At 53.1% G+C, this 26,378-nt stretch overlaps 1 protein-coding gene across 1 annotated transcript; it reads left to right on the forward strand.

Moving 5' to 3' along the window:
* The first annotated feature begins 358 nt into the window (after positions 1 to 358).
* Positions 359 to 24,003, forward strand: YWHAG (tyrosine 3-monooxygenase/tryptophan 5-monooxygenase activation protein gamma). Its single transcript, XM_040614395.1, has 2 exons — positions 359 to 596; positions 20,458 to 24,003. Exons 1-2 carry the CDS (start codon positions 510 to 512, stop codon positions 21,112 to 21,114), a joined length of 744 nt encoding a protein of 247 aa, XP_040470329.1. The 5' UTR covers positions 359 to 509; the 3' UTR covers positions 21,115 to 24,003.
* Positions 24,004 to 26,378: the final 2,375 nt, after the last annotated feature.

Consider the following 26,378-nt stretch of genomic DNA (forward strand, 5'->3'; position numbering starts at 1 on the left):
TCCCGGTGAATCAGCAGGCGCGGGCGGCCAGCCCCGGCGGGCGGGGCGGGGCGGCGGCGGGGGCAGAGCGGGGCCGCGGGCCCGGGGGCGGGCCCGGGAGGGCGGGGGGAGGCGCGGCGGCGCCGGGGCACGCCGGGAGACCGAGTGCGGTGAGGGCCGGGCCGGGCCCCGCCGCGTCGCCGCCGCGGACTCCATCTCCCGGCGTGCCCCGCGCGGGGGCGGCGGGCGGCGGGGCGGGGCGGGGCGGGGCGGGGCGGGCGCAGGGGGGTTGTGGTGGCCCGCGGCGCGCGCACAGCACCGGGTGCAGCCGCCGCCGCCGCCGACTCAGCCGCCGCAGCGCCAGGAGCCGCCGCCGCCCGCCCGCCCGCCCGCTCGCCCTCCTCCTCACCCTCCTCCTCCTCCTCACCCTCCTCCTCCTCCCGCCGCCGCCGCCCTTCCTCCTCCTCCTCACCCTCCTCCTCCTCCCGGAGCCCGCAGCCTCCTTGCCCTTCCCCCCCGGCCCCGCGAAGATGGTGGACCGCGAGCAGCTGGTGCAGAAGGCCCGGCTGGCCGAGCAAGCCGAGCGATACGACGACATGGCGGCCGCCATGAAGAACGTGAGTCCCGTCCCTTGTCCGTCCGTCGTCCTTCCCCACCCCCCGCCCCGGGGGTCCCGCGCCGCGCTCCCCTCGCCCTCCCCGGGCTGCGCCCCTCGGTGGGGGGGGGCCCGGCCGAGGCCGGGCTGGGCTTGGGGGGGGGGGGTCCCCCGCCGTCCCTTCGTGCGGCTCCAGCCCGTGGGCTGCCCCCCGCGGGGTCCCGCTCCCCTCGCCTGTCGCCGCCCGGGGACAGCCTGCTCCCTCCCGACCTCCGTCGCCAGCCCTGGGGCTCCCCACGCATCTTCTCTGTGCTGGAGCCCCCACCCAGTCCCACGCATCTCTCTTGCCTGTCGTGGAGCCCCCCCACGCATCCCTCTGCCCTGCCCTAGATCCCCCCCCAGCCCCACACATATCTCTTCCCTGCCTCAGACCCCCCCCAAGCCCCACACATCTCTCTTCCCTGCCCTAGATCCCCCCCCCAAGCCCCACGCATCTCTCTCCCCTGCCTCAGGCACAACCCCCCCAAGCCCCACGCATCTCTCTCCCCTGCCCCAGAGCACCCCCACAGCCCCACGTGTATCTCTTCTGCCCTAGAGCCCTCCCCAGCCCCATGCCTATCTCTCCCTTGCCCTAGGCACACCCCCCCCCCCCCCCGCATTGCCTCCCTTGCCCTGCTGCCCTGTCCTCTGCCCCACGCATCACTTCCTTGCCCCATCCATCCCTTCTCTCCCCCCACGCCAGGCCCCTCTGCCTGCCCCATGCATCCTCTGCCATGCCCCCATCCCTACCAGCGCTCCCTGCCCTGGCCCAGTGTGGGGGGCAGAGGAGCCAGACCTGGGGTGCAACGCTCCCTGGGGGGTCACGCCAGCTGGGGGGCTGCCAAGCCCCGTGGGGCAAGGCTGTGGGGAAACCTGGGGCCGGGGGGGGGGGGTGGGTGAGTGGGTTTGCGTGCACACCTCTCCCCGCTGCCGAAATACCTCCCCGTTGCTCCCATGCATCCCCTGCCGCGTGTGGTCGGTGAGGCTGGTGTGTGTGCTCATGACCCCAATGATCGGGAGCCCTTTCGCTGCCAAAGCTCTTATTTTTACTGCACTTGGTTGGAGATTTATGAATTGAGTCATGTTGTATTCATTTCACGCTCTTAAAATAAAGACTCTGCATATAGCAGGCTGATCTGATTTGTGACACTGAACGCTCCCCTTCAATACTGACATTTTGACAATATAAGAAGGGGAAAAAAAACATATCTCTGATCTGATCTTGCAAACAAAGCAATCGTGGGAGGCAGGATCAAGTCATTCCAGAAGATTCTGCATTTGTCATATTGCAGAGAGGCTAGACTGGGTGGAGGGAGGGAGGGGGTGCTTTAAAGGGGAAAACTGTTCTTTATGTTTGTCTTCTTAGTCAGGTCTGAACCTTTGCGAGGAGCTGGGGTGTCCTCCCTGGCTGATGAAAAGTGAATGCTGATCTAGGAATGTCGCAGTCTGCCGTGGGTGCAGCTCTGTTTGCCCATATTGCACCATTTTGTCAATAACCTTGCATTTATCAAACAGACAAAACTGTCACAGCCCGAGAACGGGGAGGGAGGAGATGTCTTATCAAGAAATGAAATATAGATAATCAGAACAAGATATTATCATATTAAACTAACTGGGCTATTCCTTTGCTGCACTATGGCTTTTATACCATTTTGTTATAATGGCATCTATTCATTTTAAAGCAAAGCCTGCTGTGTGAGCAGATCCTACAGCTCATTTCCTACGGATAATACAGCCGCTATGACAAAGCCAACAGGGATATGCCTGGGACACACAGCCATGTTGCAGTATTCCCGCTGGGCAAATTTCCCTAGCCTGCTTACCCAGGCTCGGTGTTTAAACTGAAGGCGTTGTTAGAGATTATATATATGCTTTTTCCTTTCAGTCCTTACTGGCCCTGGTGAAACAGTAACCCGGGCTAATGCAGCTTATCAGTTGCTGTGTAGTTTGGCCGTAAGAAAATGATTCACAGCGGGAGTGCTGATGCCTCCCGCGACAGCAAACAAAAGGCAGAGCTTTGTTCTTCATTTCTGCACGATGCTGCCCAAACTCCGGCACGGTCAGTCTGGCAGTGATGGACATGTCACACTCGGTTATCCCTGTCACCCGTCCTGTGTGCCGCCCATCCCCCAGCTCTGGTTGTGCAGGAGGCTGATGACCTCGCACTCATTTCCGTAGCAACGCCTAGTGATGTCATATGCCATGGTCCAAGCTGCAATGCACCCAGGTGGTAGCAGAGAGCATGCGGGCTGTGTCTAGCTAAGGTGATGCAGAAGCATTCCCATGGTCGTCGCCGTTTTGTCTCCTGCCCTCCAAAGCCAGCCACCCATTTGCTTCCTTAACCCCGTGCTAAGAAATGCCAGGCGGCTTTCCTTCAAAGCCCGGCGTGCTAATGATGTGCATAAAAGAAGATAGTTTTCCTGCAGCTTGATCTCACTGTTGCATTTTGGGGGTCGCCAGATGGGTGGTGACACGGCAGCCAGGCACATTGTTCAGCAAGCCTCAGCCCTGCCTGCTGGGTAGCCCGTGCTGCATGGCCATTTTAAGGGTTTAAAATCGGTGTGCTGGGGCTCGTGCTGTCTGCTGATTCATCCAGCGCTGCTTGCCACAGCAAGCAAAGAAATATATATATATTTCTTATATATATATATAAATTCTAGCTCCTTTCTTGCTGTGGTGCCCCTAATCAGTATGTGCAGTTGCATGGCTGCTGCAGTCACAGGACTTCTTCAGCCCCCAAATGTCGTGGGTTTACTGGGGAGTCTCAGTAAAACTTAGCAGACCTCCTCTTTGCTTAATGGAGGGAGCAGAAGGTGATGTTGGCACCCAGGAAGGGTGCAGAGCTGGGCCTGTTGGTCCAGGTTATGGCTGTATGACCTTGGTCATGTCCCTTGTCACCTCGGCGCTGTCTGGGGGTACAGTCAGCCCTATAATGTGCTGGAGAGCAGGAAAGCTCTCCGCTGATCCCCAGGGTGGTGGCCGTGCCCACTGGTCAGTGGGCAGGCATTGGCCTTGGGCTTGCCATCCCAACCGATGCTGTGCCCAAGGGGCACCGGTGGTTTCCTTCCTGGCTCGCGGGGTTTTTCTGCCCGCAGTGGTTGTGGTTGAGGTGGGCTGCCTTTTTGTCTGATTCAGCTTCACAAAGAGTTTACCGTCCGATCCAGCGCCAGGGCTGTGGATCGATAGCCATTAGCTGGGGAGCAGCGATGCTGCTGGAGGCTTTTTGGAGGTGGAGCCCTGCCAAGCCCCTGGTGGGTGCTGCCTGGGGAGCAGAGCACATGCCTTCCTATAGACCTTTATTGCGGGGGGGCAGAGGGGGATGCGCAGGTGAGCGAGCAAGATGATTGCAGTAACTTTCGCAGGAAATAAGTCACCTAAAATGGGTGGGGGGAGGATTATTACATTGCACCTTTGTATCGTGTAGGTATGGGACCATATGGCAGAGTCCTTGAGCTCACCTGAAGGACCCCTGTGAGGGGGAATATTGGCTATTTGATTTTGGGGACCCAACCTCTGCAGCAGGGCCGGGGCTGTGCTGTGTGTGCATGCCATCAGTGGTGGTGGTGGTGGTGGGTGTGGAGGGGTGAACGTCGGAGATGCTGAAAAGCAGACAGCTGCTGCCCAGGCTTTAGGCACAGCTGGCACTCGGTGCAGTAAATGGCTGTGGTGGGTGGAGGAGGAGAGCAAGCGTGGGGGTCCGCAGGCCTTCCCTGGTGTGGGATATGCAGGCTTCTGCCACGCTGCTCACCAGCCTGGCCACGCTGTCATCCTCTGCATCCAGTGACCAGGTTAGTGCAGGCAGCGGGGCTTCACGCAGATAGCAGGCTCGTCCTTGGGAAGAGGGGGAGTAACACAAATCCTTCCTATCTGGAAAGTCCCAGGGGAGTGGAGCAGGGATGATTAGCTGCTTTCTGCTTTGCAGCGTAGACGAGACAAAAGGGTGAGGTGGAAAGGCTTCTCCAGGAGGAGTGCTGGGCAGGCCATCTGTGACAGTAGGGAGGGAGCAAGGAGTGTGAGCTGCTGTAGTAGCACTTCCCAGGGGGGCCGGGGAAGGCTTTAGAGAAACCATTTCCAGTGGAGAGGGTACATTGGCATCTAATGGCTGTATCGATGCCTTTGCTGCCGCCCCTTGTGCAGGTATCTTGGATGCTGCTGAGCCTTGTGGCACCTCCTGGACCACTGCAGCATACATCTGCTCTTACAGATAGCAGTCCTCTTGCCCTTTAGCAGCAAAGGGCTTGCTCAGACCTGAGTGATGGTGGTGGGGCGGTGCAAAACAGTGTGACTCACAAGCAGGGAGCAGGGCTTCCTTCCTGGAGATCCACAGGGTCAGGGCAGGATGGCTGCTGTGAGGAGCTAGAAGCTTCCGATCTCGTAACGGTTCACGGTGTGGGTTGTCTGCGTAAATCGGCCTCAGGACCTTGTAGGCTGAGTTGCACAGCTGCCCTTAAGCCTCGGACAGTTAGCAACATGCCCTGTACACAAGTACAGTGGGCACTGCACACATTAACTATATTAAGTGGCGAGTCATCAGCAGCTCAAGCTCTTAGAAATTCCCCTTTAAGCTCCTGGTAAGTCTTTATCTATGAGCTTTAGGAAAAGCCATTGACTTGTGAGCCCATGCTGGTTTTCTCTCAGTTGGCCAACTGTATCAGGCAGGTGTGGGTCTGATTAGAAACAGCTTTTTTTGAACTGAATGGAAGCGATACTGAGACTGTGGTGGAGAATATAGCTGTTGAATCCTCTGCAGATGTCTAGGGTACATGGAAACAGCAAAAGCTCTTGGGCAGGGGCTCTCCAAGAGGCTTTAGATGTTGTGGGCTTAGCCAGTAGATCTGTTGGATGGTGGCTAGCCCTGAAAGTACGAAAAGGTTGGTGGGAGTTGTCTTGATTGCCCCCCACCCCCACTTTCTTGCGCTCCTTCTTGTGGTTAAAGATGGCTGGCTCATCAGGATATTTTTTTGGGAAAACAAAATAAGCTTCATAATATATATGGACAAGCCCTATCTGCCCAAGCTTTGTTCACCAGCTGATCCCAAAGTTTCTGTGTGGAATAGGCTCCTTGGGCATTGGCAATGTGAACTTGGGCTTTCTAGAAGCTGCAGGAACAGCAGTTTAAGGGCTGCTATGGAACTTCAGCTGCAGATTGGAAACACCTGCACCTCTGGAGCATATGCACTCTGTTCTTGGCTTGTCTCGTCTCAACTGGCTGGTGTCGTTTGGCACCCTCTTAGCAGTCCTTATGAGTGTGCTGAATGGTGCTTTTAGAGAAGTGAGGGCTATTCAGGTAATTGTGTCGTATCCCTCTGCTTCCTGCTGCTGGGTGATGGCTGGAACTACCCATGGCCATTCTCTGGGATCTGGATGGTGAGCGGGGGAGATGAGGAACATGACTGCTTCCTTGCCTTCCGTTGCTGGTAGAAGGAAGATTTTTCTTGAGGATCCCCATCATTATTATTTTTTTTCCTCTGTGCCAGCTCTTCACCGTGTGTTACTGGACCACTTCATTTTAAGCTGTTTTCTTGAGTCTGGGCCGACAGCGTTGGAGCTGGTCAGGAGCATGGACAGCTTGGCTTTCTACATAGGAATAAGAAGGCTCAGCCTCGCAAACCTTAAGATCAGGGAGGTGGAGTTAAGGGCGACCCGATGGTCCCCAGTAGCCCATGGAGAGTCCTGGCTGGACCAGGGTTTTGTTCCCAGGCTGGTAGGTGACCCCAAGCCCCTTCACTGTCTTAAGTGCAAGGATGTTCAGAGCTCGATATTTCACGGCACCGCTCCATACTGGGGTGTCACATGCTTGGAAGGAGCACAGTTAGGGCTGAGATGGGGAACGATGTCAGTGTGCACAGGTGGAGGACTGGAGCTGTACCAGCCAGCTGCCCTTCTGCCTCGCGCTGAAATGCTGGGATGGGGCCATTCAGGGTGGGTTTGAGCTGTACTGATGGAAGGACTTTGCAAAGGCAAAATGCACATGGTGGGAGCTTTGTCAGCTTGTGTGGTCAGTGGCCTCTGGTGGTGTTGTACCTGTGAGCAGTCACCTAACCTTGGATCCAGTCTTCTGTATTTAATCTCTAAAGAATTTGGGCTCCCTTGGGTTTAATGAACGCTCGGGGACAGCATGAGCAAGCACGTGCCAGCTGGCCTCCCTGGGTGCTGTGGACCTGCAGATTTGGGTAGGACGAGGTGTTGAGTGTGCCGATCCTCGTGCCATGAAGCATCAGAAAGGATGAGATGTGCTTGTCACATTTGCCATTTTGATCGATGCAGTTAGGAATTGACCTATCAGCTGTGACTCTTGAGGGTGCAAGAAGAAGCGTGTCTCAGGGTGCTGCTGATGGAGCAAGGGCTGGGAGAGGGGAATGGGAGAGGGTAGACTTTACATCTGGAGAAACCTCCATGGACGGTGACACATCTGGCAGGGTATGACACACGAACTCTGCAACTGAACTCTTCAGCTCCTGTTTTGAGCAGCTTCATGCCAAGTAAACCATGTGCAAACAAACGCATGGGAAGTCGTGTGCAAGGGTTCATATTTAGGGAAAATAAACAGTCCAAGCTTTTGTGTGTCCAACCGCCAATGCTTGAGTAACCAGCTGCTTCTTGGGAGGTGGCCTTGTCTGAGCTCAGACATGCCCCTGGATGCGGAGCACTGCTGGACTCGTCGGTGCTGCTTCTCTCCCTTGGCAGAGGTGAGTAGCATGTTGGGAGCTCAATACCTGTCTGGCAGGGAAGAGCAAAAAGGACCGTCTGACTAGTTCAGACTAGAGCTAGCTGCTCGGTGGATCCCAGCCAGGCACCAGGCTGCTCAGGGGCAGGTACAGAAGAAGGGGTTGGAAAATGCCTCTACGGTCTGACCCGAGGGAGGCTTTCCTCAGTTGTCTGGGGCATTTAGGACTCTGCAGAGCTGAAGCTGCCTTCTGCTTTTCTGCCCGTTTCTACCTCCTGACCTGTGACTGACAGTGAAACATGAATGCGTACTGGAATAACTGCAGTACAAAGCACAGCAAAACAGGTTTTGCCTGGCTTCCCAAGCGTTTCTCCATTGGCAGCCTTGATGGGATACAGGCATCGTCTTCCTCTTCACCATGGCAAAGCTGTGATGCAGGGCATCAGTTGTCTTTGGGTAGCTGATGCACCCTTGATGCTTCTAGGCATCCTTCTACGCTTCAGTGCTCTGCAACTCAAGATAGCTTTTTGTGCTAACTGGTTTGGAGCCAGCTTAGACCTCCTTTCCTTTGCTGTCCAGCCCTTCATCACTTCTTTCTGGAAGGCTGAAAGCCTTAACCAGCTTCTGCTCTTTACCGGACAGGTAGCTAACCTAGCTTGCCCTTGGTTGAAGTCTTCCTCCTTCCTATTAGATTCACATGACCGGAGGCAAATGGCAACCTGATGTCTGGAAAGCAGAAGTTTAATGAAAACAGTCACAAGTATTTATTCAGTTTGGTTCTGCAAGCAATGGTCACTGCTGGAAAGAGGTACCTTGGAAACCCATTTTAGCACCTGCTGAAACGAAGGGGAAGGAGCTGTGAATTTATTGCTGTACTGTACTGGTGAAGATACGGTGGGTTTGTCTTTCGACCTCTGAAACCTTTGGCTTGACTTCCGGATACTGTTCCGATAATTAGCTGGAGCCAGTTTCACGCTGGTGGCAGTTAGATAAAACGCTTTGCCATGGCTGCTGGCTGGCAGGCCCTGCCTGTGCTCCTGCCGATGCAGCTTTCAGCCTTTGCAGATGGGGAAACTCTTGGTTTTTCCCCGATGGAATCGAAATGGCTTTGTGGGAACCCAGCCCACAACTCGCACAGTGCTGCCTGAACGCAGATGAGCGGTGGAGGACCCTGCAAGATGAGTGAGGCTGCGAGGGAGCGTGGCAGTGCTCTCCTGTGCAGGATTTGGGCAGTGCGCTGGCATTGCTGAGGTCTTAACTGGTCTCTGCTTCTGCCTTCCCCCCACCCCACCCCCACCAAAGCAGAGCAAGCTTTGAGCAGCTGCGGGGGGACTTCACACATTTGCATTTGGTCTGGAGCAAGTAGGAAAGGGGAAGGATGTGGATCTGTGACCAGCCGGCTGTGGGGTTTGTGTAACTTGGTGGTGTGTCATCTCCTTGGCTGGGCACGGCCAGGGCTGTTAGAGCCAGCTTTCTCTTTTCGTTCCCCTGGCTGCTCGATCTGATGAGCAAAGTCCATCCTCCCACCATAAAATGAAGGAAAATGGTGACAAAAGGACTTTCATTCTGCTCTTTGATTTTTTTTATTTTATTTAAGTAAGAGGCCTGTTTCCTTTCTCCAGAGTCCAGGTGTCAGGGATGCTGGATTCCTCCCCATGGCCCTTGTGGGAAGCCTGCCTTGGGGAGGAGCTCGGCAGTGGGATGGCTTTGTCCAGCTTCTCCGAGGGCACAATGATGGTGAGCCCAAGCTGCCGCGTCTCTCCAGCCTCTCCAGTGGGCCAGAGCCCCAGCAGGTGCTGGGGCTGGTGGAGCACAGGGCTTGATGTTCACCCAGGAGTCTCACCATGGTTTGCAGTGACACTTTGCCTGGTAAGGTCTGGAAATGCCCAGAAATGGTAAATTCTGGAAAATAGAACTGAAATTATGAGACAGCAATCCTTGGGCTGCAGGAAACTGATGAGACTGTCCGCCAGAAGCTGTGCCTTTGTGGAGCTGGTGAAACAAAAGCCTTTGCCTGTTTTAAGTACAAACTTCCCCAATCTCAGGTTTTTCTGTGCTAATCCAGATTTCATCACATCTCAGGCATGATCCAGCACATGCTCTGTTAGGTATTAAACAAACCTGATTTTTTGGCCTGAAACTAGTGATCTAGTGACCAAAGGCAGTGCATTAGTTAATAGCAGTAGGAGAGTAACTTGAGAACATGTCACTGATGATGGCATGAGATTCCCTTAAAGTGATCCCCAGATTAGGGATTAGAGTACTTAATGCTTTTGTTCCATAAAGGAGATGTTAGAATTGAGTCAGTCTATGGGTGTTTGAGGCAGCTGCACTTGGACGAACACAAATCTGCGGGAACTCAAAAGTACAAACCGTTCTTTAATTGTTTGCAAATTCCCTCTGATCTTACTGGATGGGTTGGCTTGCTTGGGGTGTAACTTTGCTTACGTACCAGGCAAAGCCACTTGGCATGTCATTATGCTTCTGATTCCTCTCTAAGATGGTTTCAGCAAGGCTGTAGGAAAACACCAGCGAGAAGTCTCGGCTTCAGTGTTAAGGTTGCTGATGAACATGTTGTTTGGACAGTTGTGGTGCTCCGCAGCGTAAAGTTTATTAATAGTAGTTGGGAGAAGCTGTTGCTGTGCTGTATGCTAACAGATACGCTGGAGAACTGCTGTAGGAGATCTGCACTTGTAAAAGACTAATGCTTAGTATTCAGCAGTGAATGAGAACTTGGGGAAGATTAACAGCCTTTGATTTGCACTCGCTGAGGAAGGCATTGGAGCTTTGCCTGTTTATGCTGTTGGGCTTAGTTATGTGGGGTGAATATTTCATTACCCTGAAGTTTGGAGCTTGGCTTCTTGCATTTGGTGGTGTCGAGATGTCGGCGCCTGAGAGGCTTTGTCACCTGTAATGGACTGAGATCAAGTCTGTGGGAGTAGTCCCTTGGGCTTCAAAAGAGGGTTGGGAGGAGATAGCCAGAGCCAGGCGAGGGTAGTCAAGTCCAGAGTCAGATCTAGAATAGTAAACTGACCCTCCACATAATGTAAAATTAGCTGCAGTGCTCCAGAAAGCTGCCAGAGCAAAAACTTGACTTTCTGTTCTGCAGGTTCATTTAAGAAATTAAATAAAATAGTCTTTGCTAGAGGTGTGTAAGATCAAGCCTGAAAACCCTGAAGCAGTGGGAGGGTAAAGTACATCTGGGGGGGTAATCACCTTACTTGCTGATGCAGAAATTAAAGCTATCATGGAGTTGGCGTGCTGGAGGTCCACCTGGGTGTTCTGGAAAGTCTCTTGCTTAATCTGGTAAAACACGTTTCAGACACTGCAGGGAACTGCTGGTTCTGCAGACCAAAAGACCTAGAGCAAAAATCTTGGGTCTTTTATTTTTTGGTGGTTGGTATTTTTTAAAAAAAAATATTTCCAGAAGCTTACCTTGATGTGCAACGGAGCAGACTTTCCCAATGTGTTTGGGGTAATGACACCAGAGTGGTTAAAAACTTACACGCTGGCTGCAGGGAGTTGTTTGCATGGTTGCAGCTTCTCCCGTTTCATCCTGCTGGAACAGCAGCTTGCCAGCTATCGTGACAGCCACGGCTCTACCATGCAGGAGGAAGCCATGCCAGCAGCCAGGGATTACCCAGTTCATCCTGCTCCAGCAGACCTGGGAGCAAGCTTGCTCAGCGGCCAGAACTTGCTCTCAACCTTTCCCTGGGTGTCCTGCCCATGGCACGTTGTCTCTTCCCTCTCTGCTTGGTTCAGCTGGGTAGAGGTCATGGGTATGGCATAATGCTGCCATTTTTTTGAGCCCCTGATTAAGGACAAGCCCTGGCACTTGAAGCTCCGGGGAGGATTTGATGATCTGGTGGCAGGGTGCTTAGCGCCTGGCAGTGGGGCTGGAGGTGAGCAGGAAAGCACTAATATCTGAGCCAGATTAGTACTCTGAGAAGCTGTGAGGTAAGTCTTTAAGCAGCTAATGCTCCCAGCAGCACTAAACACCCTCCCCACATGAAACTTGATTAATTTATATAGCGTGTCCCTGCTTATGTGCTGGTGGCCCTGATGTCTGTCTAGCCTGGGTTTGTTTTGCCGTAAATTGGAGGGGAAGAAAAAATAGTCACTCTTCCCCAATGTTGACCAAGCCTTAAGACTCCAGAAATGCCCAGTGGTTGTCCCACGGATGGCTGCTTCAGCTAAAAAGCCTGTGAGTGGATGGACTTTTCTGAAGAATAATGCCTGAATGGGGAAAAAAAACCAAACCCACCCTAAGGTCCTTAAACTTGTACAGAAGTGCTGTTGAGGAAAGAGCTGCAGTTACTCTTCAAGGGCTTTTCAGCTCATACCTGGAGAAGTTTAATGCGGCCCAGAAGAGCCTACAGAAATCACTGAACTGTCATTCTCCTCTCAAAGGGAGCTACTCTGAGCTCCTAAAACGTTCACCGTGCTCCAAGAGCACGTCTGAGCTGCCACGGCAGTGGTGTGCTGTGGCACTGTTCTTCTACACCCTTTGCAGAAAGCCTGGAGAGAAGGCCTGTATCAGCGGGGAACAGACTGGATAATCCGAGGCAGGAGAGCTCTCCAGGCGGTTGGGTGATGGAGAAGGATCTTGGGCTGCTGCTCAGGTGCTTGCAGAAATGCGGAAGTGGGCAGATGATGCTTGCCAGCCTGCCATATCTTGGGGAAGGAATAGCTTGGCATCCCTTCTGTCGCTTTGTAGTTAGCAAGCAAAGGTGCTGGTATCCCATCTGCTGGAGCCGGTGTGCTGAGCCCTGAGTGACAGCCCTGTTAAGTGCTGGGACTGATGTGGTTCGACTTGCTGCTTTCTCCATCTGGTGGCAGGAAGGCACTAGACCAACAGAGATGATTTTTTCCCTGGAGTTTTTAATAGGTACGAGGTAGCTAGTGGCAGCAAGACAATGAAACAAGTTGTCCTATGACCAGTTTTCATCTTGTTCAACAGCCTTTCAGTCAGGGCGACGGGGACCGGGGTGTTAATAAGGAAAACAAGAACTTGGGCGTCATTCCTTAATGGCTCAAAAAGCAGATACTACATGGCTGTGCAATGCTAATTCCGAAATGGTTTGTAGCTCTAAGCTGATGCACTTGAAGAACAAACGCGATGCCCGTGTTGGGAAGCTGGAGTTGTTCCTCCCAGCTGGTTATTGCGCTGTGTCGGGGTTGCCCTCTGTCAACTCAATAGCCAAGGTCTTGAGAACGTGCCTGGAAGCAGTGTATGGAAGGCAGGCAGATGCTCCCTTGCGCTTGCCTTATCTCAGAAGCTGCAGAAGAAGCTGGTGAGGCAAATCGATGGCGTCCGAGTGTTTTGCAGGCGGAAAAATTTGAGCCGTTAGACCAAACGCTGGAACTGCAGTGCTGCAGATAAGGGGTGGTACGTGGAAGGCCACTACCAAATGCAGAACAGGAGCAGCTCCGAGCTCTGCTGTTGTCACTGGCTTTCTTGCCTTGGCTCCCTTACGACCTTTTCTGTGCAGGAATGACCACAGTAGTTGAAACCTGCATTTTCTGTAGCCGAAACCCATCAGGGCCAGACTAAAACTGGAGGAGATCTGCAGGCTCCACGGACCAATCAAACCTGCATGTAGCATGATGAAATTCCCTTTGGCTTAAGTAGTTGTTAAGCTACAGAGGCTGGTGAAGTAAATGAGCTCTTGGTTTTCACGTCTCCCTCCCAATTTAAAGACTTTGTCTTGGGTGGTTCAAAGTCACCTTAAGTGAGGAAGGCTGCAGGTTGGGATGAAAGCTGCTAACTGCGGGAGCATGCAGAAATCCTAATCTGTGCCTAGAGTGCCTAAGTAGCCTCTGAGATCCAGTTATGCTACAAGCAATAAACAAGTAATTTGAAACTTAATGGCAGAGCCATCCCATGTGGCTTCAGCCACTGCCCTGTGACGAGAGCTGCCCCTGCCAGCTTAAAAAATGGGAACTAGCATATGATTATTCATACTGAAACAGCCAAAGGAGACAGCAGTGGGGAAGTAACTTCTACCCACTGCCTGCTTGTGCTTTTCTGGTCTTCGCTGAGATGAGAGGAAGGGCTCGACCTGCAGCTGAAAATCCCCTGGCTGTGCTGAGATAAAACACAGAGAGGACAGCGGAGGGGGCCAACAAGGAGAGGAGTAGCTGTGGTGTGACTTCCACTTCAGAAGTATGACATGGGGGAGAAGGCAAGAGTGCAGGGCAGGGGAAAGACCCAAACCAGCGAAATCTGGTGAGATTTGAGATTTAGGTAGAGTTTAACACGCGCCTGCTTTGTGTCGAAGTAGGACAGTGCTTAAGAAAAGCATCTTTGCGACTGCTGCGATGGTGTCATAGCGCAGCTTGCTCTGGAGGGCACAAGGAGAAACTGTTCTTGACTGGGCTGTGTGACATCTAGTTGTGACGGTAGTCAAACCACCGGGTAATGGTGATAATTTAACGTACTTGAGGGCAGCAGTTGCTTCAGGAGCGAGATGTAGGGCGAGATGCATTGTGGTTTAACCCCGGCTGGCAGCTAAGCCCCACACAGCCTCCCGCTCACTCCCTCTGTGGTGGGATGGGGGGAGAGAGTAGGAAGAGTAAAAGTAAGAGAATTCGTTTAATAGGGAAAGCAAAACCCACGTACGCAAGCACAGCAAGGAATTCATTCACCACCTCCCATCAGCAGGCAGGTACTCGGCCATCTCCAGGAAAGCCGGGCTCCATCATGCATAACGGTGACTTGGGAAGACAAACACCATCACTCCCAATGTCTGTCCTTCCTTCTTCCCCCAGCTTTTTGTACTGAGCACAACGTTCTATGGTACAGAATAACCTTTTGGCTAGTTCGGGTCAGCTGTCCTGGCTGTCCCCCCCTCCCAATTTCTTGTGCCCCCCCCCCAGCCTTCTCACTGGCAGGGCCCGAGAAGCTGTAAACTCCTTGACTTAATATAAATATTGCTTAGCAACAACTAAAAGCATCAGTATGTTACTAATATTATTCCCACACCAAATCCAAAACGCAGCACCGTACCAGCTACTAGGAAGAACATTAATTCTATCCCAGCTGAAACCCCAGAACGAGATGGGGGTAGAAGAACCCCAGCAGTCTGCCTGGCATGTCACCTCCAAAATGACAGCACTGGGGCTGCTGAGGGCTGCCTGGTGCTTGCAGGTGGGTGATGGGGTCCCACCATGAGACAGTGGCTAATGGCCTGGCTGCAGGTAGTCGGGAACATTTATCGGCTGTTTGAGCCTGAAGGGGTGGTGTGCTGGTTGCTCCACTCACCGGTGGCTTCAGAACACGTAAGAATTTCAGTGGTGGGACTTCTGGCCAGAACGCTGTTACAAAAGCACGTTTGCCATTAAAAAAAAAAAAAAAAAAAAAAAAAAAAACAAAACAGAAAAGGGGACCTTCAGGCCAGACCTCAGCGTGACTAACAAGCTGCATGTGAAGGAAAACAAGGCCATTGCCAGGGTTTCCGTTGAGAGATAACATGCTTAATTACATGGTGCAGGAGCTGTAGATAGAACAGAGGAAATACAAGTGCTGAGGAGATGGCTGTTGTGTATCCTGGTGGCAGAGGAGCTCTGGTGATGTTGAAAAGCTGTTCTCAGCAGACACTTTGAGGTTCTCGTGGTTGTCTTGTCTCTCTCCAGGAAAGCTTGGCTCCTTTGTAGATGTCTGATGTCTGCAGGGACTCAGGATCCCTTCTAGGCGATCAGAAAAGCCAAAGAGTTGGGGTTTATAACATGGATTAAACTGTCAAATGTTGATGGTATTCCCCAGGGAAGAATATCTGGGTCTGCTCAGCTTGCTGTGCTGCATGCTTTTAAGATAAGACATCAAAGCTAGGTAGGAGCCATAAACGGGTGGGCACTTGGTTATAAAACTAAATGAAAAGCATATAAGGGTAAACGGGTAACACTAAATCCTGTGATGGATCTCCATTGCAGCTACTGAAGGGTCCCCAAAAAATAATATTTTGTGATGTACTCAGAAATAATAACTTCAGACCTACTGATGCAAGGTGAGAAGTGGAGGGTAAGAGTCCTGGAATAAACCCCATAAGCAAACTAACCTGCTGCTGGCTGAGAGCAAACCTCCCCTGCAGGGCTCAGAACAGCCTGCTAGTGAGGATGCTTCCAGAAGGAAGGTGCAGTAGGACCAACGGCTGGGTTTTTGGAGAGCTCTGGACCTTGCCATTAGGGGCAGGTAAAGTTTGGCACGCACCCTGGCTTCTCCGCGTGAGGCTGAACCTTCCCCTGGTGCAGCGTGACACGTGGACGTGCCAGGGGCATGCCAGGTTTTGGACAGAGTGCTGAGTCAGAGCTCGCAGCTGTGGTAGAGAAACGGGCAGAACCTTCTCCGAGATTGTGCTGCCTCTGAAGAGCTTTGTTGCAAATCGGAGGGCTTTGATTTGCACAAACCTTGGGACTCCAGCAGTAGAAACCCTAAACTTCCAGTAGTTTTTGTCCAACAGGATCTGCTGGACTGTCACCCTGTGGCTTTAGGGCACTTTGAGCCTTGGTGGTGCAGACGCTGCACCCTCAAAGGTTGCAGGAACTGGTGAGACTGGAACTTGGCAGCGTCCTGGAGCTCGGTGATGGAGTGTGCCTCCAGGCCAAAGCTTGTCCCTGTAGATGCTCCGTGCCAAGCCCAGTGCAGACCTGCGCTTCCCAACTGGGTGTCTTCTCTGCTTCTGCCACTTAGGCAAGGCTCCTGCCCAGCACCGGGCTGCCTGCAGCCTGCGAGGGGTCTGGCTCCTGGCACACATGTCACCTGGTGTCACCTGCTGTGAGGTGTGGGGGGAGCTCTTGCAAGTAGGACCATTGCCTGCAGGCTGGCAGTGAAACGAGAGGCGCCACAGCTGAGGTTCCCTGCTGCTCTGCGTCAGTAACGAGCCAGTCTTGTGGCTGGGCTGGTTGGAAGGGAAGAAGCAGAAAGGAAGGTGAAAAAGGTCGTTTGGGTTTGTGTTTCCCCCCCACCTCCTCCTCAGAACAGCAAAAAGACTTGCATCTATCAAGCCACGTGAGCGTGTGGGCTCGCTCTTTGTGCTTGGCTGTTCGTGCCACATGCAAGACCTTGACTCCATTTCAGCCGCATGCATCTGCCCACCCTCCCCTCCTGGTCTACGGGGGCACCAGGGTGAAACAAGGCTTGACAGTTGGCTGAGATTTGTGGTGCAAGTTCTGCTTTTCTCTGCTGTCAACCAGGGAAGTAAACTCCACAATGACTGAGCTTCCCAGGGAGCAGGTAGGCTTCCAGCCAGAGGCTGATGGCTTTGTGTTCCTGCCAAGCTCTCTTAATGCCAAATTGAGATTTTCTTCTTTGGATATTTGAAGTCTCTAACCCCATGTAGCAGTGCTGGGAAGGGCAGCAGGTGACCTAACACTCGCTGGGTTGGTCTGTATGTGAGGGTGCTGCCCTTCTTAATTAAAAACTGAGACCCCCAGGGTCTCAGTTAAGAAGGTGGAGGGTTCTGGTAATATGAATCTGGATGCTGGAAACAAACATTAGGAAGAATTCTCTGCAAGGGCTTGCGCCATGACCACTGCGATCTCTTCCAGGCCTGATGCAGGATATTGCCTTATTAATGTTACATCAAAGGCATTCAGTGCAATGCTTTTAAGTAATCAGAGCTTGCTGTTTAGCCTCTGGCTTGATTGCACTCGCTTTGTGTTGGTATCCTGCAGGGTCAGGAGAAATCAGCCTTTGGCTGGCCAGCACAGGCTTGCGGTGAAGACGCAGCCCTGCGTTCTCGTGGCAGGTTGCTGCAGCGGGTTCGGGGTGGCCTGCGGTTGGAGATGTTCACCCCTACAGCGCTGCTGGCAAAAGCCGCATGACGGTGACTGTCGTGCTCCCACGAGGACAGAGTGTGTGGTGGCAGAAGACACCAGTGCAGCTTTCAGCAGTGCGGTGGAGCAGGCAAGCAGGCAGCAGCATCGCAGTGTGGTGCCGAGACGTGGCAGGCAGGTTCTGGGCAGACCAAGGGGCAGCGATGATGGCAGTTCTCAAAGGCAGCGTAACCTGGGATACGTCTTTTCTGCCTTCCAGTGACTCTGTGATTGAGGCAGCGAAGTGTACCCTTGCTGTGCGGTATCTGGTGTCCTGGGCATCTTGAATTTTCTTCCTGCTGGGAGTGCAAGTGCCAGATGGTTTTCCTTTCTTCCTCTCACAGCTCAGTTGCAAGCTGAAATACGTGTAGGACTGCAGCCTCTTCCCTTCCCTCTCCTAGTGCCGAGGGATGCGATCCCTGTCGCTGGCCGTGTTACACCTCTGCCGTTTCTCTTCAGTGTTCTACCTTACTGGGAGCCTGGGTACTGCTAGGAAGTGGTTACGTGGTTAACGAGGCTCCCTTTCTGTCGTGATAAGTCCCCTGCGAGCTCCCTGGAGGAATCTGCTTTCTCCACAGGTGTACCTTCCATCTGTTAGCAAGTTAGTTGAAAGGATTTTGACAGGCGACTTTCTTCTGTAATCCTTAATAGCTTCGAATTTAAAAATGTTTACGGCAAAGCTAATCCTATGAAACTCCCCGTAGTTAGAATAAATCTGTGCTCCAGCAAGGCTCTTCTGGTGAGAGGAGGTAAATCTACTTCTTTCTGCAGTGATAAATATCTGCAGACTCTGCTGTGGGGCAGCTTTAGAGTCACCTGCTTGGTCCACACTTGAAATTGGTATTTCTGCTCAGAGAGCGTCTCGCTAAAAGCAAGACCTTGTGATACGGTTATGATAACCTTATGTGGTTATCAACCTTCACACCAGTGTCAGGGCAGGAGACTGTTGGAGTCGGCGAGTCTCATATCTATGTTGGATACTCCATTTACAGCTGGGAGGTAAGAGAATAAGTCTGGCTGGGACTTCTGGATGTTTCTGGTCCCAGTTCCCTTATGGAAAGCAGGGTAGCTTAGATGGGACAAGACCCTGAGTAACCTGATGGAGTTTTGAGTATTTCCGAGGACAGACAATCCATAAAGCTCTAGGGCAGGGGGACACCTTCCTTGTGTTCCACTGTCTTTCAAAGATGGGTTTAACCTCGCGGTATCTTTAAATTATATTTGTGCAGGTGTCACTTGGAGGGAAGAATGAGTGGAGTCATTTCAAAGTTGTGAAGTCTTGTCAAAATAGAGACAACTAGAGACCTCTGAACCGGAGAGCACAAGGCAGGCTGGAAGCAGCATAGAAGCAACTTGCCAGGGGTATTTCAGCACGTTGCAGTCAGGCTGCATGCAGGGCTGAGCCTCTGCCCTGGCCCCTCTGCAGGAAGCAGCATATCAGACACAACCCAGGGCCGTGTGGTTAAACAGCCGCCGTCAGCCTGGCTGGGAGAGGTGGGATGTGGGTTAGTCTCCTGGCACCAGGAGCTGCTGGAAGGCCCAGGCATCACACAGCCTGCTTGCTTTGGCACTTGAAAGCTGGGAGCTGCGTTGGCATGCTGCCCCGTGCACCTTGGCCTGTATCGGTGGCGACTGCTTGTAAGTCACAGGAGATTTTGCCCTCTTCAACGTGATGCCCGCTCCCCTGCTCACAGGAGGCCGTTGTGCCTGGGTTGTGCCGTAAGACCTGCTTCTGCTTGGAGATCTGCTGTTCGCTGGTTCCCCTGCCAAGCTGTAGAGCATCTCGTGGAGCAGCACAGGTCCGCACAATGGCAGGAGGTGCGAAGGGGGGGCTGCTCTTGCTGCCTCTTCCTTGAGGAAAGGAGCAGAGAGGGTCTGGGTCAAAGACCAGAGTGCTCTGCGTGCTGCATGGCTGGAGCTTGGTTTTGGGAGAAGGCATGAGCCAGACCATGGCTGAACAGCTGCAAGGAGAGCTGCAGGCAGCTGGAATGTTGCTGGAATGAGCAGGTCTATATTGTAGAAGTAACCGTGAGTCATTCCAGGCCACTCAAATGAGGTCCTGAGCTGGACCATCGTACACCTTCCAGCATGCACCCTTGGCCTCCTGATCACCGGGCCATAAAATGTGGTTATCTAGGCCTGGAATAAACCTTGTTCTTACAGATGCTTGTGAAAACGACGCGGTATTTGCAGAAGCCTTTCACATCCAAACCATTACCTAGTCCTTGTGAGAAGTGGCTGCAGAGAAGAGGCTTAGAGGTTCCTGCCCTGCTGGCACGCTTCCCAGGCAGCCAGCCCCGGGGTGTGTATGTGGCGGGGCGGTGTGCCCCCCGGGAAGGGGACAGCAGCGATTCCCAGGCTCAAAGTGCCACTTGACAGCTGCAACTACCCCAGCCGAGGGGCTGCACGGAGCAGCCCGGCTGCTACAGCGTTGTGAGCTGCTGTACCTGCCCCAGGGGCACAGAGCCCCTTGTATGGGGCACAGCATGGAGTCGAGGGTGGCACAAGCCCTTCCCAAGCTGCCCGTAAGGCAGGGCAGCTGCTGCAGCGGATGGGTGGCTGCCTGGCTGTGGCTGGAGGTGCTGCCCGGCTGGCTTCAGCCAGCAGTGGGGGTTGCAGGAGCTGGAATAAAGTCACTGCAGGATCAGGTGTGATGCTTCCCAGTAACTGAACCGGCCAAGGTGGTGTTCAGCCCACTTGAGACGACTCTGTGCTCTGTCATCTCCTTAATCCCTACGTTGCCGCGGTGCGTCAGGCAGGTGAAGCGATGCTGTACGTTAATGCTGCTGTCCTCAATGAAGAAAATCCTGGGTGGGAAGAACGTACTCTTGCTGTGCGAGCTTTGAAGGCCTTATCTGTGCATAAAAAAAAAAATTCTATCGTATTTAGGCATCTCAGAAGCGTGCCCTGTGCTTATAGGAGACGGAAAAGATGAACACCCAGTAGCTGTGGCGGTGTTAATCCACACGGCTAGCTCGTAACCCTAAACCATCACCACCCTCTTGCTTTGGCTGTCCCTCTCGCCTCCGGCACAATCAGACTCTCATCCCGCAGGTGAAAGCTTTCTCTTTTCTAGAAGACTTTTCTGATTCTGGAAAACACTAATCTTCTCAGAGATGGAGAATACCTGGAGTAAAACCCAGTGCACCCCTCGTGCTGGGGGACTGGACCACGGCCTGCGTTCCCAGCTGGGTCGCTCTGGGATGGGAGCAGATGCTGGATGATGGAGCAGGACTTTGCGAGCCAGCTGCCCTTTCCTGCCTCTCGCTAGAGATGCACGGGAGCACCCGAACACGTGATGGGAACGTCGGATGGCTGGGGCTTAACCCAAGTGTGTCTCTTCTCTCTCCCTCTCTCAATGCAGGTGACGGAGCTGAACGAGCCTCTGTCCAACGAAGAGAGGAACCTGTTGTCTGTCGCCTACAAAAATGTGGTGGGGGCTCGGCGCTCCTCTTGGCGAGTAATTAGCAGCATCGAGCAGAAGACCTCTGCTGATGGGAACGAGAAGAAGATAGAAATGGTCCGGGCCTACCGTGAGAAGATCGAGAAGGAGTTGGAAGCGGTGTGCCAGGATGTGCTGAGCCTGCTGGACAACTACCTGATCAAGAACTGCAGCGAGACGCAGTACGAGAGCAAAGTCTTCTACCTGAAGATGAAAGGGGACTATTACCGCTACCTGGCCGAAGTGGCCACCGGTGAGAAGAGGGCGACCGTGGTGGAGTCTTCGGAGAAAGCCTATAGCGAAGCCCATGAGATCAGCAAGGAGCACATGCAGCCGACCCACCCCATCCGGCTCGGGCTGGCGCTTAACTACTCGGTTTTCTACTACGAGATCCAGAACGCGCCGGAGCAGGCCTGCCACCTGGCCAAGACGGCCTTCGACGACGCCATTGCCGAGCTGGACACCCTCAACGAGGACTCCTACAAGGACTCAACGCTCATCATGCAGCTCCTCCGCGACAACCTAACGCTCTGGACGAGCGATCAGCAAGATGACGACGGCGGAGAAGGCAACAACTAGACCCCCCCGATGGACTGGCAGCCGCACGCTGATGCTAACTACTGCAGTCTTTATTTTTTTCCCACGAGTGGGGGGGGGGTCAGGGGTGGGGGAGGGAAAGGGAGGGGACACCTTCCCAGGGAGGCCCCCCACAACCTGTCTTTGATTGCCTCGTTGACATTTTTGCCAAAACACCACTAGTGGAAGTCAGGCTGGCTGTGCTGGTATGGAATAGCAGCCTCACTGGCATATGGACTGTTCTGTAGATTATTAATACAAGTGGAGCTGTCTTTAATTTAACTTTATTGCTAGAAATAAAAGGGTTTTAAGATGAATTCGCGTGGATGGAATGGCCCTCGTTTTTAAGGAAAGCAACGCAAAAAAAAAAAAAAAGGGAGTTCTGTGGTTCCAGTAAGGCTTCATGCGTTTGTTTCTTCAGTCCAAGTGCCGTGTGTCCATACCACGTCGCGGGGCGTCTCTCTGCAGCGCTCTGCCTGGCAGGGCATAGCTTAAAATCCCCAAATTGAGAAGGAATTAAAAAAAAAAAAACCCAACCAACCAAACCACAACCTAAAGAATTTGGGGCTTGCAAAGCCCTGGGATTTAGGCCATCCAATCTTCTTTTTTTTTTTTTCTTTTTTTTTTTTTCCTGTTTTGTTTAAGATATTTATTAGGGTAGCTTACAGTATTAACACTAAATTGCAGTTTACAGTATTTCTACATTACAGCCATATGACATCAAGCCTTTGATTGTCTGTTTTTTGTTTTTTTTCCTTTGCTAGTTCTTTTGGCTTGCCTTCCTGATCAGTCCTCGCCTGTGGACTGGCTTTAGCTATTCTGTGTCGCCCAAGGCAAGAAGACCGCCCGCCCGAGGAACATCAAAGCTGCTCTAGTTTTTTGGTCAACAGCTTAACAGGTGCTTGGCTAGCGGCTGTTTCAACTATTTTAAGTCCACAGCAAAAGGTTTAAGAACTTCATTAATTAGACAAGGGGGAAGTGTTTCAACTTAAAATGCCACTTAAATAAATAATAAAAAAAAAAAAGAAAAAAAAAAAATAAATAATAATAATAATAAAAAAAAAAGAGCAGTCAGGTCTGTATGTCATGTACTGTGTTTGGTATTTCAAAAGACCATCCTGATTTAAGGTGCCACAGCTGCTTCCTCAGGGATTGCACTGCCATTTCACTCTGCCTGACTTTCTCCCACTGTACCATGAGGTTTGTCAGCAGATCTCCGGCACCCAGGCTCCCTTGTTTGTCACCAGGGAAGCCAGGTGCGTTTTCCTTTCTCCTGGGGAAGCTTGTGGTGTAATGAGTGAACTTCAGGAGCTTAGAAACTAATTTGGTAGAGAAATCCTCAAGGGAAGAGCTACAATCATAGACATTTCTATCAACCATCGGGAGCCCAGGAACTTAGTTCTCTTCTTGGCAAAATCTTTTCCAAGTCCGTCTGATCTGGCAGGGGGTGGGAGATGGGGCATCTGAGTTGCTTAGCAGGTAATACTTACCCCATTTTGAGTAAATTTATTTTTTAATTTCTTATTTTTTACATCGTTGTTGGAAGTTCACTGCTGTTCTCTGGCTCGCGGAGTGCTGTGCCACGTAGCTTTTCACCTAAAGCTGCACAGTAAGGAAAATTCGCACTTGTGCATTTTTTTTTTTGTTTTGTTTTTGGAAAACAGGCTTTCATTGTCCCTTTTGAGAGTCAGTCCGCGAACAGCGCGTCGTGGTGTTGCACACACGGTACAGCCGCTCCTGCTGGTGGGTTGCATGGAGAGATGTCTCCAGCTCTATCCCATCTCCTCAGGGAGCAGCGGAGCCGAGGCCGGTGCTCGGCCTCCGGGTATTGCCCTGGCGTTGCTGGCAAAGCTGTTGGGTTTTGACCGGGATGCCTTCGCACGCAAAGTCTTGCCCAGCCTCGCCGGTGGCGAGCGAGCAAGCGCAGCCGCCGGGTGGACGGTGTGCAGCGTCCCGTGGCGAGATGCTCGCGGTGCCGGTACGTGCCGTGGACTGGAAGATCGCTTTAGGCTTCTTACCTTCCTTTGATTGACCCTCGTGTCCCCTGAGCAGTGTTGTCCCAGCTGTATAATTTGGAAGTGAATTTACTGGAATTACAAAACCTAGCTTTTTTTTTTTTTTTTTTTTTCTCCTTTTTTTTCTTTTTGGCTTTTGCTCTGGCTGCTTTAGGAAACTTTGCAGGAGAGATGGCACAAGAGGGCTAAAAACAGAGTGGGGGTCAGGGACTTGATTTTTAAGCAGCTTGAATGGTTTCTTTTGTTTTTTAAGAGATGCACTTGCCTATGATACTGTCTCTCCAGTGAAATGATTACTGCTCCATTACTCTATTGATACAATATTGTGCATGCTAGTGTCGTATTTCTATACAGTAGCTTGAAATTTATTAACTTATACTGTAGATGTTATGTATTCCTATGACAAAATAGTCTTCAAAAATTTTTTAAAGTTTTTTAATTTATTTTTTTTTCTTTTGGGGGTAAAGTTTGCTCTACCAAATAGTGATCGTAACAAACTGATCTGTTATGGATGTTGCTATAGTGACATGCAATTATATATGATTTTGTTTTTAAAAAGGAAAAAAAAGCAAAAGAAAACACCAGTGTTAGCTTAATCTTAATGTCTGGTGTTCGTCATGGTGAAATTATAACTATTACAGTGTAGGAGAACAATGACTGTGTTCTTTGAATGAGCCTTTGTTTGTGCTTTTTGTCATGTTATGCAGTGAACTATTTTTAAGGTCTAATCAGTGATTATTTTTCCAACTCCGTGTTTCTGTAAGGAATTATTTCACACACGGACCATTCTTAGCAGTTTTTCCTCAGTGATGGAATATCATGAATGTGAGTCATTATGTAGCCGTCGTACATTGAGCAAATAAACTTACAGATCTGACGTCAGCGCTGCTTAATTGTTATCGCCTGTGTGGAGTTTCTGGGGGGCTGGGTGGGGTGGGAGGGGGCTCCCCCTCACCGTGGGGCTCAGGGGGTGGCAGTGAACAGCCTTGCTTCTGCTCCCCAGGGGCAGGGGGAAACCAGGGTACCGTGCTCAGCATCCCTATGGGTTCATGGTTCACCCAGCTCCTGGCCATCCTGGGGCAGAGGCCAACCGTGGGGAGGGTCCCAGATGCTCTGGGGGAGTGGGGGGCTGCTTCCCCCCCTGCCTGCCTGCCTGCCTGCCTCCCTCCCTCCCTCCCTCCCCAATGTTTTTTCCACTCGAAGCTGCGTGTGGTGACTCACGCTGTAAAAATACTCCCCTCCCTTGGAAACCATAAACCGAAAACACGCCTTGGCTCACACACCCTGCAAGGGGCTGGGGCGGGGGGGGACAGACACCACCCCCCCGGGATGGGGACAGAAAAACCCCCTTGGGATTGTGAAGAAGGGCCAGGGGCTCGCGGAGCACCCCCTGCCTGGAGGGGACATGCCACCAGCAGCACCATGGCTCAGCACCGCTGCACACGGATGGTGTCCTCATGAAGGCTGGGGTGGGTTTCGGGGGGGGAGGGGGCTGGGGATGCCCCTTGGGGGGCTTCGTCCCTTGGAGACATGCCTGGGCTGAGGCATCTGGTTGATGCGCACTGGGGTCCCGGGGGTATTGTGGAAGCTGAGCCTGGCCCAGCACCCTCCCATGCCCTGATCAGCCCCACATCTCCCCCACCCTGGCCCCCTCCTCCCCTGGCTGGTGGGGCCTCAGTTTCCCCACCTGGATGGGAAATGGATCCTGCCCTGGCGGGTCACCGTCCCTCCCAGACATAAGGTAGGGGGGCAGAGAGGTGAGCCAGCGGGCAGGGGTCTGCCCCCCACGGACCGGGCAGGATTTAACCCTAAGACAGGTTGTTAGGTGTCCGCAGACACAGGCAGAGGGGCTGGGGAGGGGGGACAGCCCCTGGCTGTACCCCCAGCCCTTTCCCTTTCCTGCAGGCAAGGGGGGCTGCGGGAACATCCCGCTTGCCCCCACCCCAAAGCTGGGGCCTGACAGCGGGACGCCCTCCCAGGAGGCACGAGACCTGCCAAACTCATCCCACCGCCCCCCCCTCCAGGTGCTGCAGGGCCGGGCAGGGGGGCTGGTGCTCACCCCCCCACTCAGGCTGGGCTGCTGGCAGCTGCTGCTCACTATGGCAACCATCTCCATCGCTCTGGTTGCCGTGGCCACCCATCCCCAAAATGACACACACACACATGGTAGGGGGGGGGCACGAAGCCCACGTGTGACCCCGGTAGCAGGAGCCCACCCCAGCCCCACCTTGGGCATCGTGCCTGAGACCTGCCAAACTCATTGCACCTGAGACTGCTGGGGCAGAGGGCTTGGGGAAGGGGCTTGGAGGTGCACAGAGCCCCCCCTCCCCGGGCTCGGAGAGGGACCTTGCAGCTGCAGGATTCCTCCCAGGTCACCGTCTGCCTGCGGGATGACTCAGGGGGGATTAGTGGGATTTGTCGGAGTGGGAACATCGGGAACATCGCAGCCCTGGGCCTGGCCTTGGCCATGTAGGGCTGGTCCTGCCCGGGGGCACGGGGGGCACGGGGCCAGCTGGGGCCGAGAGGCAGCAGGACCATGACCCCCCCTGCCGCGTGCAGCCCCCCAGCATGGCTGCAGCCCCTGAGCTGAGCCCCCCTCGCCTGCCCAGCTCATCGCAGGGGGGTGAAAGGGAGGGGGCACCGCTGGGGTGGGGGATGGCCCCCCAGGGATGGGGCTGTTTCCTGGCCAGAGCTTCTGCCCGTGAAGCCCTTGTTTGCCCGGGGGTCCGTGCGACCCCAGGGGGTGTATGTGTGTGTGCTTGTGTTTCAGGGATGGTGAGACCCAGGATGAAGAGACCGGGGTGTTGGGACCCAAAATGTTGCAGTCCGGGATGTTGAGACCCAGAGATTTGGAGACCACGGATGGTGGGACCCAGGATGCTGAGATCTGGGATGTGGGAGACCCAGAATTTCGGAGATCAGGCATGTCAGAGATGCATGGGATGCTGGAGACCTGGGGTTTGGAGACCTGAAATATAGGAGACCTGGGATGGATGTTGAGGCCCAGAATTTTGAAGACCTGGATGTCAGAGACCCAGGATGTGGAAAACTGGGATGATGAGCTTGGGGTATTGGAGACCTGGGGTGTGGAGACCAGAGATTTTGGAGATCCAGGATGTAAAGACATGGGATGCTGGAGGCTGGGATGTGGAGAGCTGAGATACAGGAGACCTGCGATGTGGGACATCCAGGACAGGGAGACTCAGGATGTGAAGACCCGGAATGTTGAACCTGGGATGTGGAGCTGCAGGA

Source organism: Falco naumanni, chromosome 1 (assembly GCF_017639655.2).
Source record: "Falco naumanni isolate bFalNau1 chromosome 1, bFalNau1.pat, whole genome shotgun sequence".
Taxonomy (NCBI): Eukaryota; Metazoa; Chordata; class Aves; order Falconiformes; family Falconidae; genus Falco; species Falco naumanni.

Bases quoted from the DNA above. Each gene is read 5' to 3' on its own strand.
- YWHAG (XM_040614395.1), top strand. From the start codon at position 510: ATGGTGGACCGCGAGCAGCTGGTGCAGAAGGCCCGGCTGGCCGAGCAA. The intron at 597-20,457 runs GTGAGTCCCGTC...CTCTCAATGCAG, and splicing joins TGGCGGCCGCCATGAAGAAC to GTGACGGAGCTGAACGAGCC.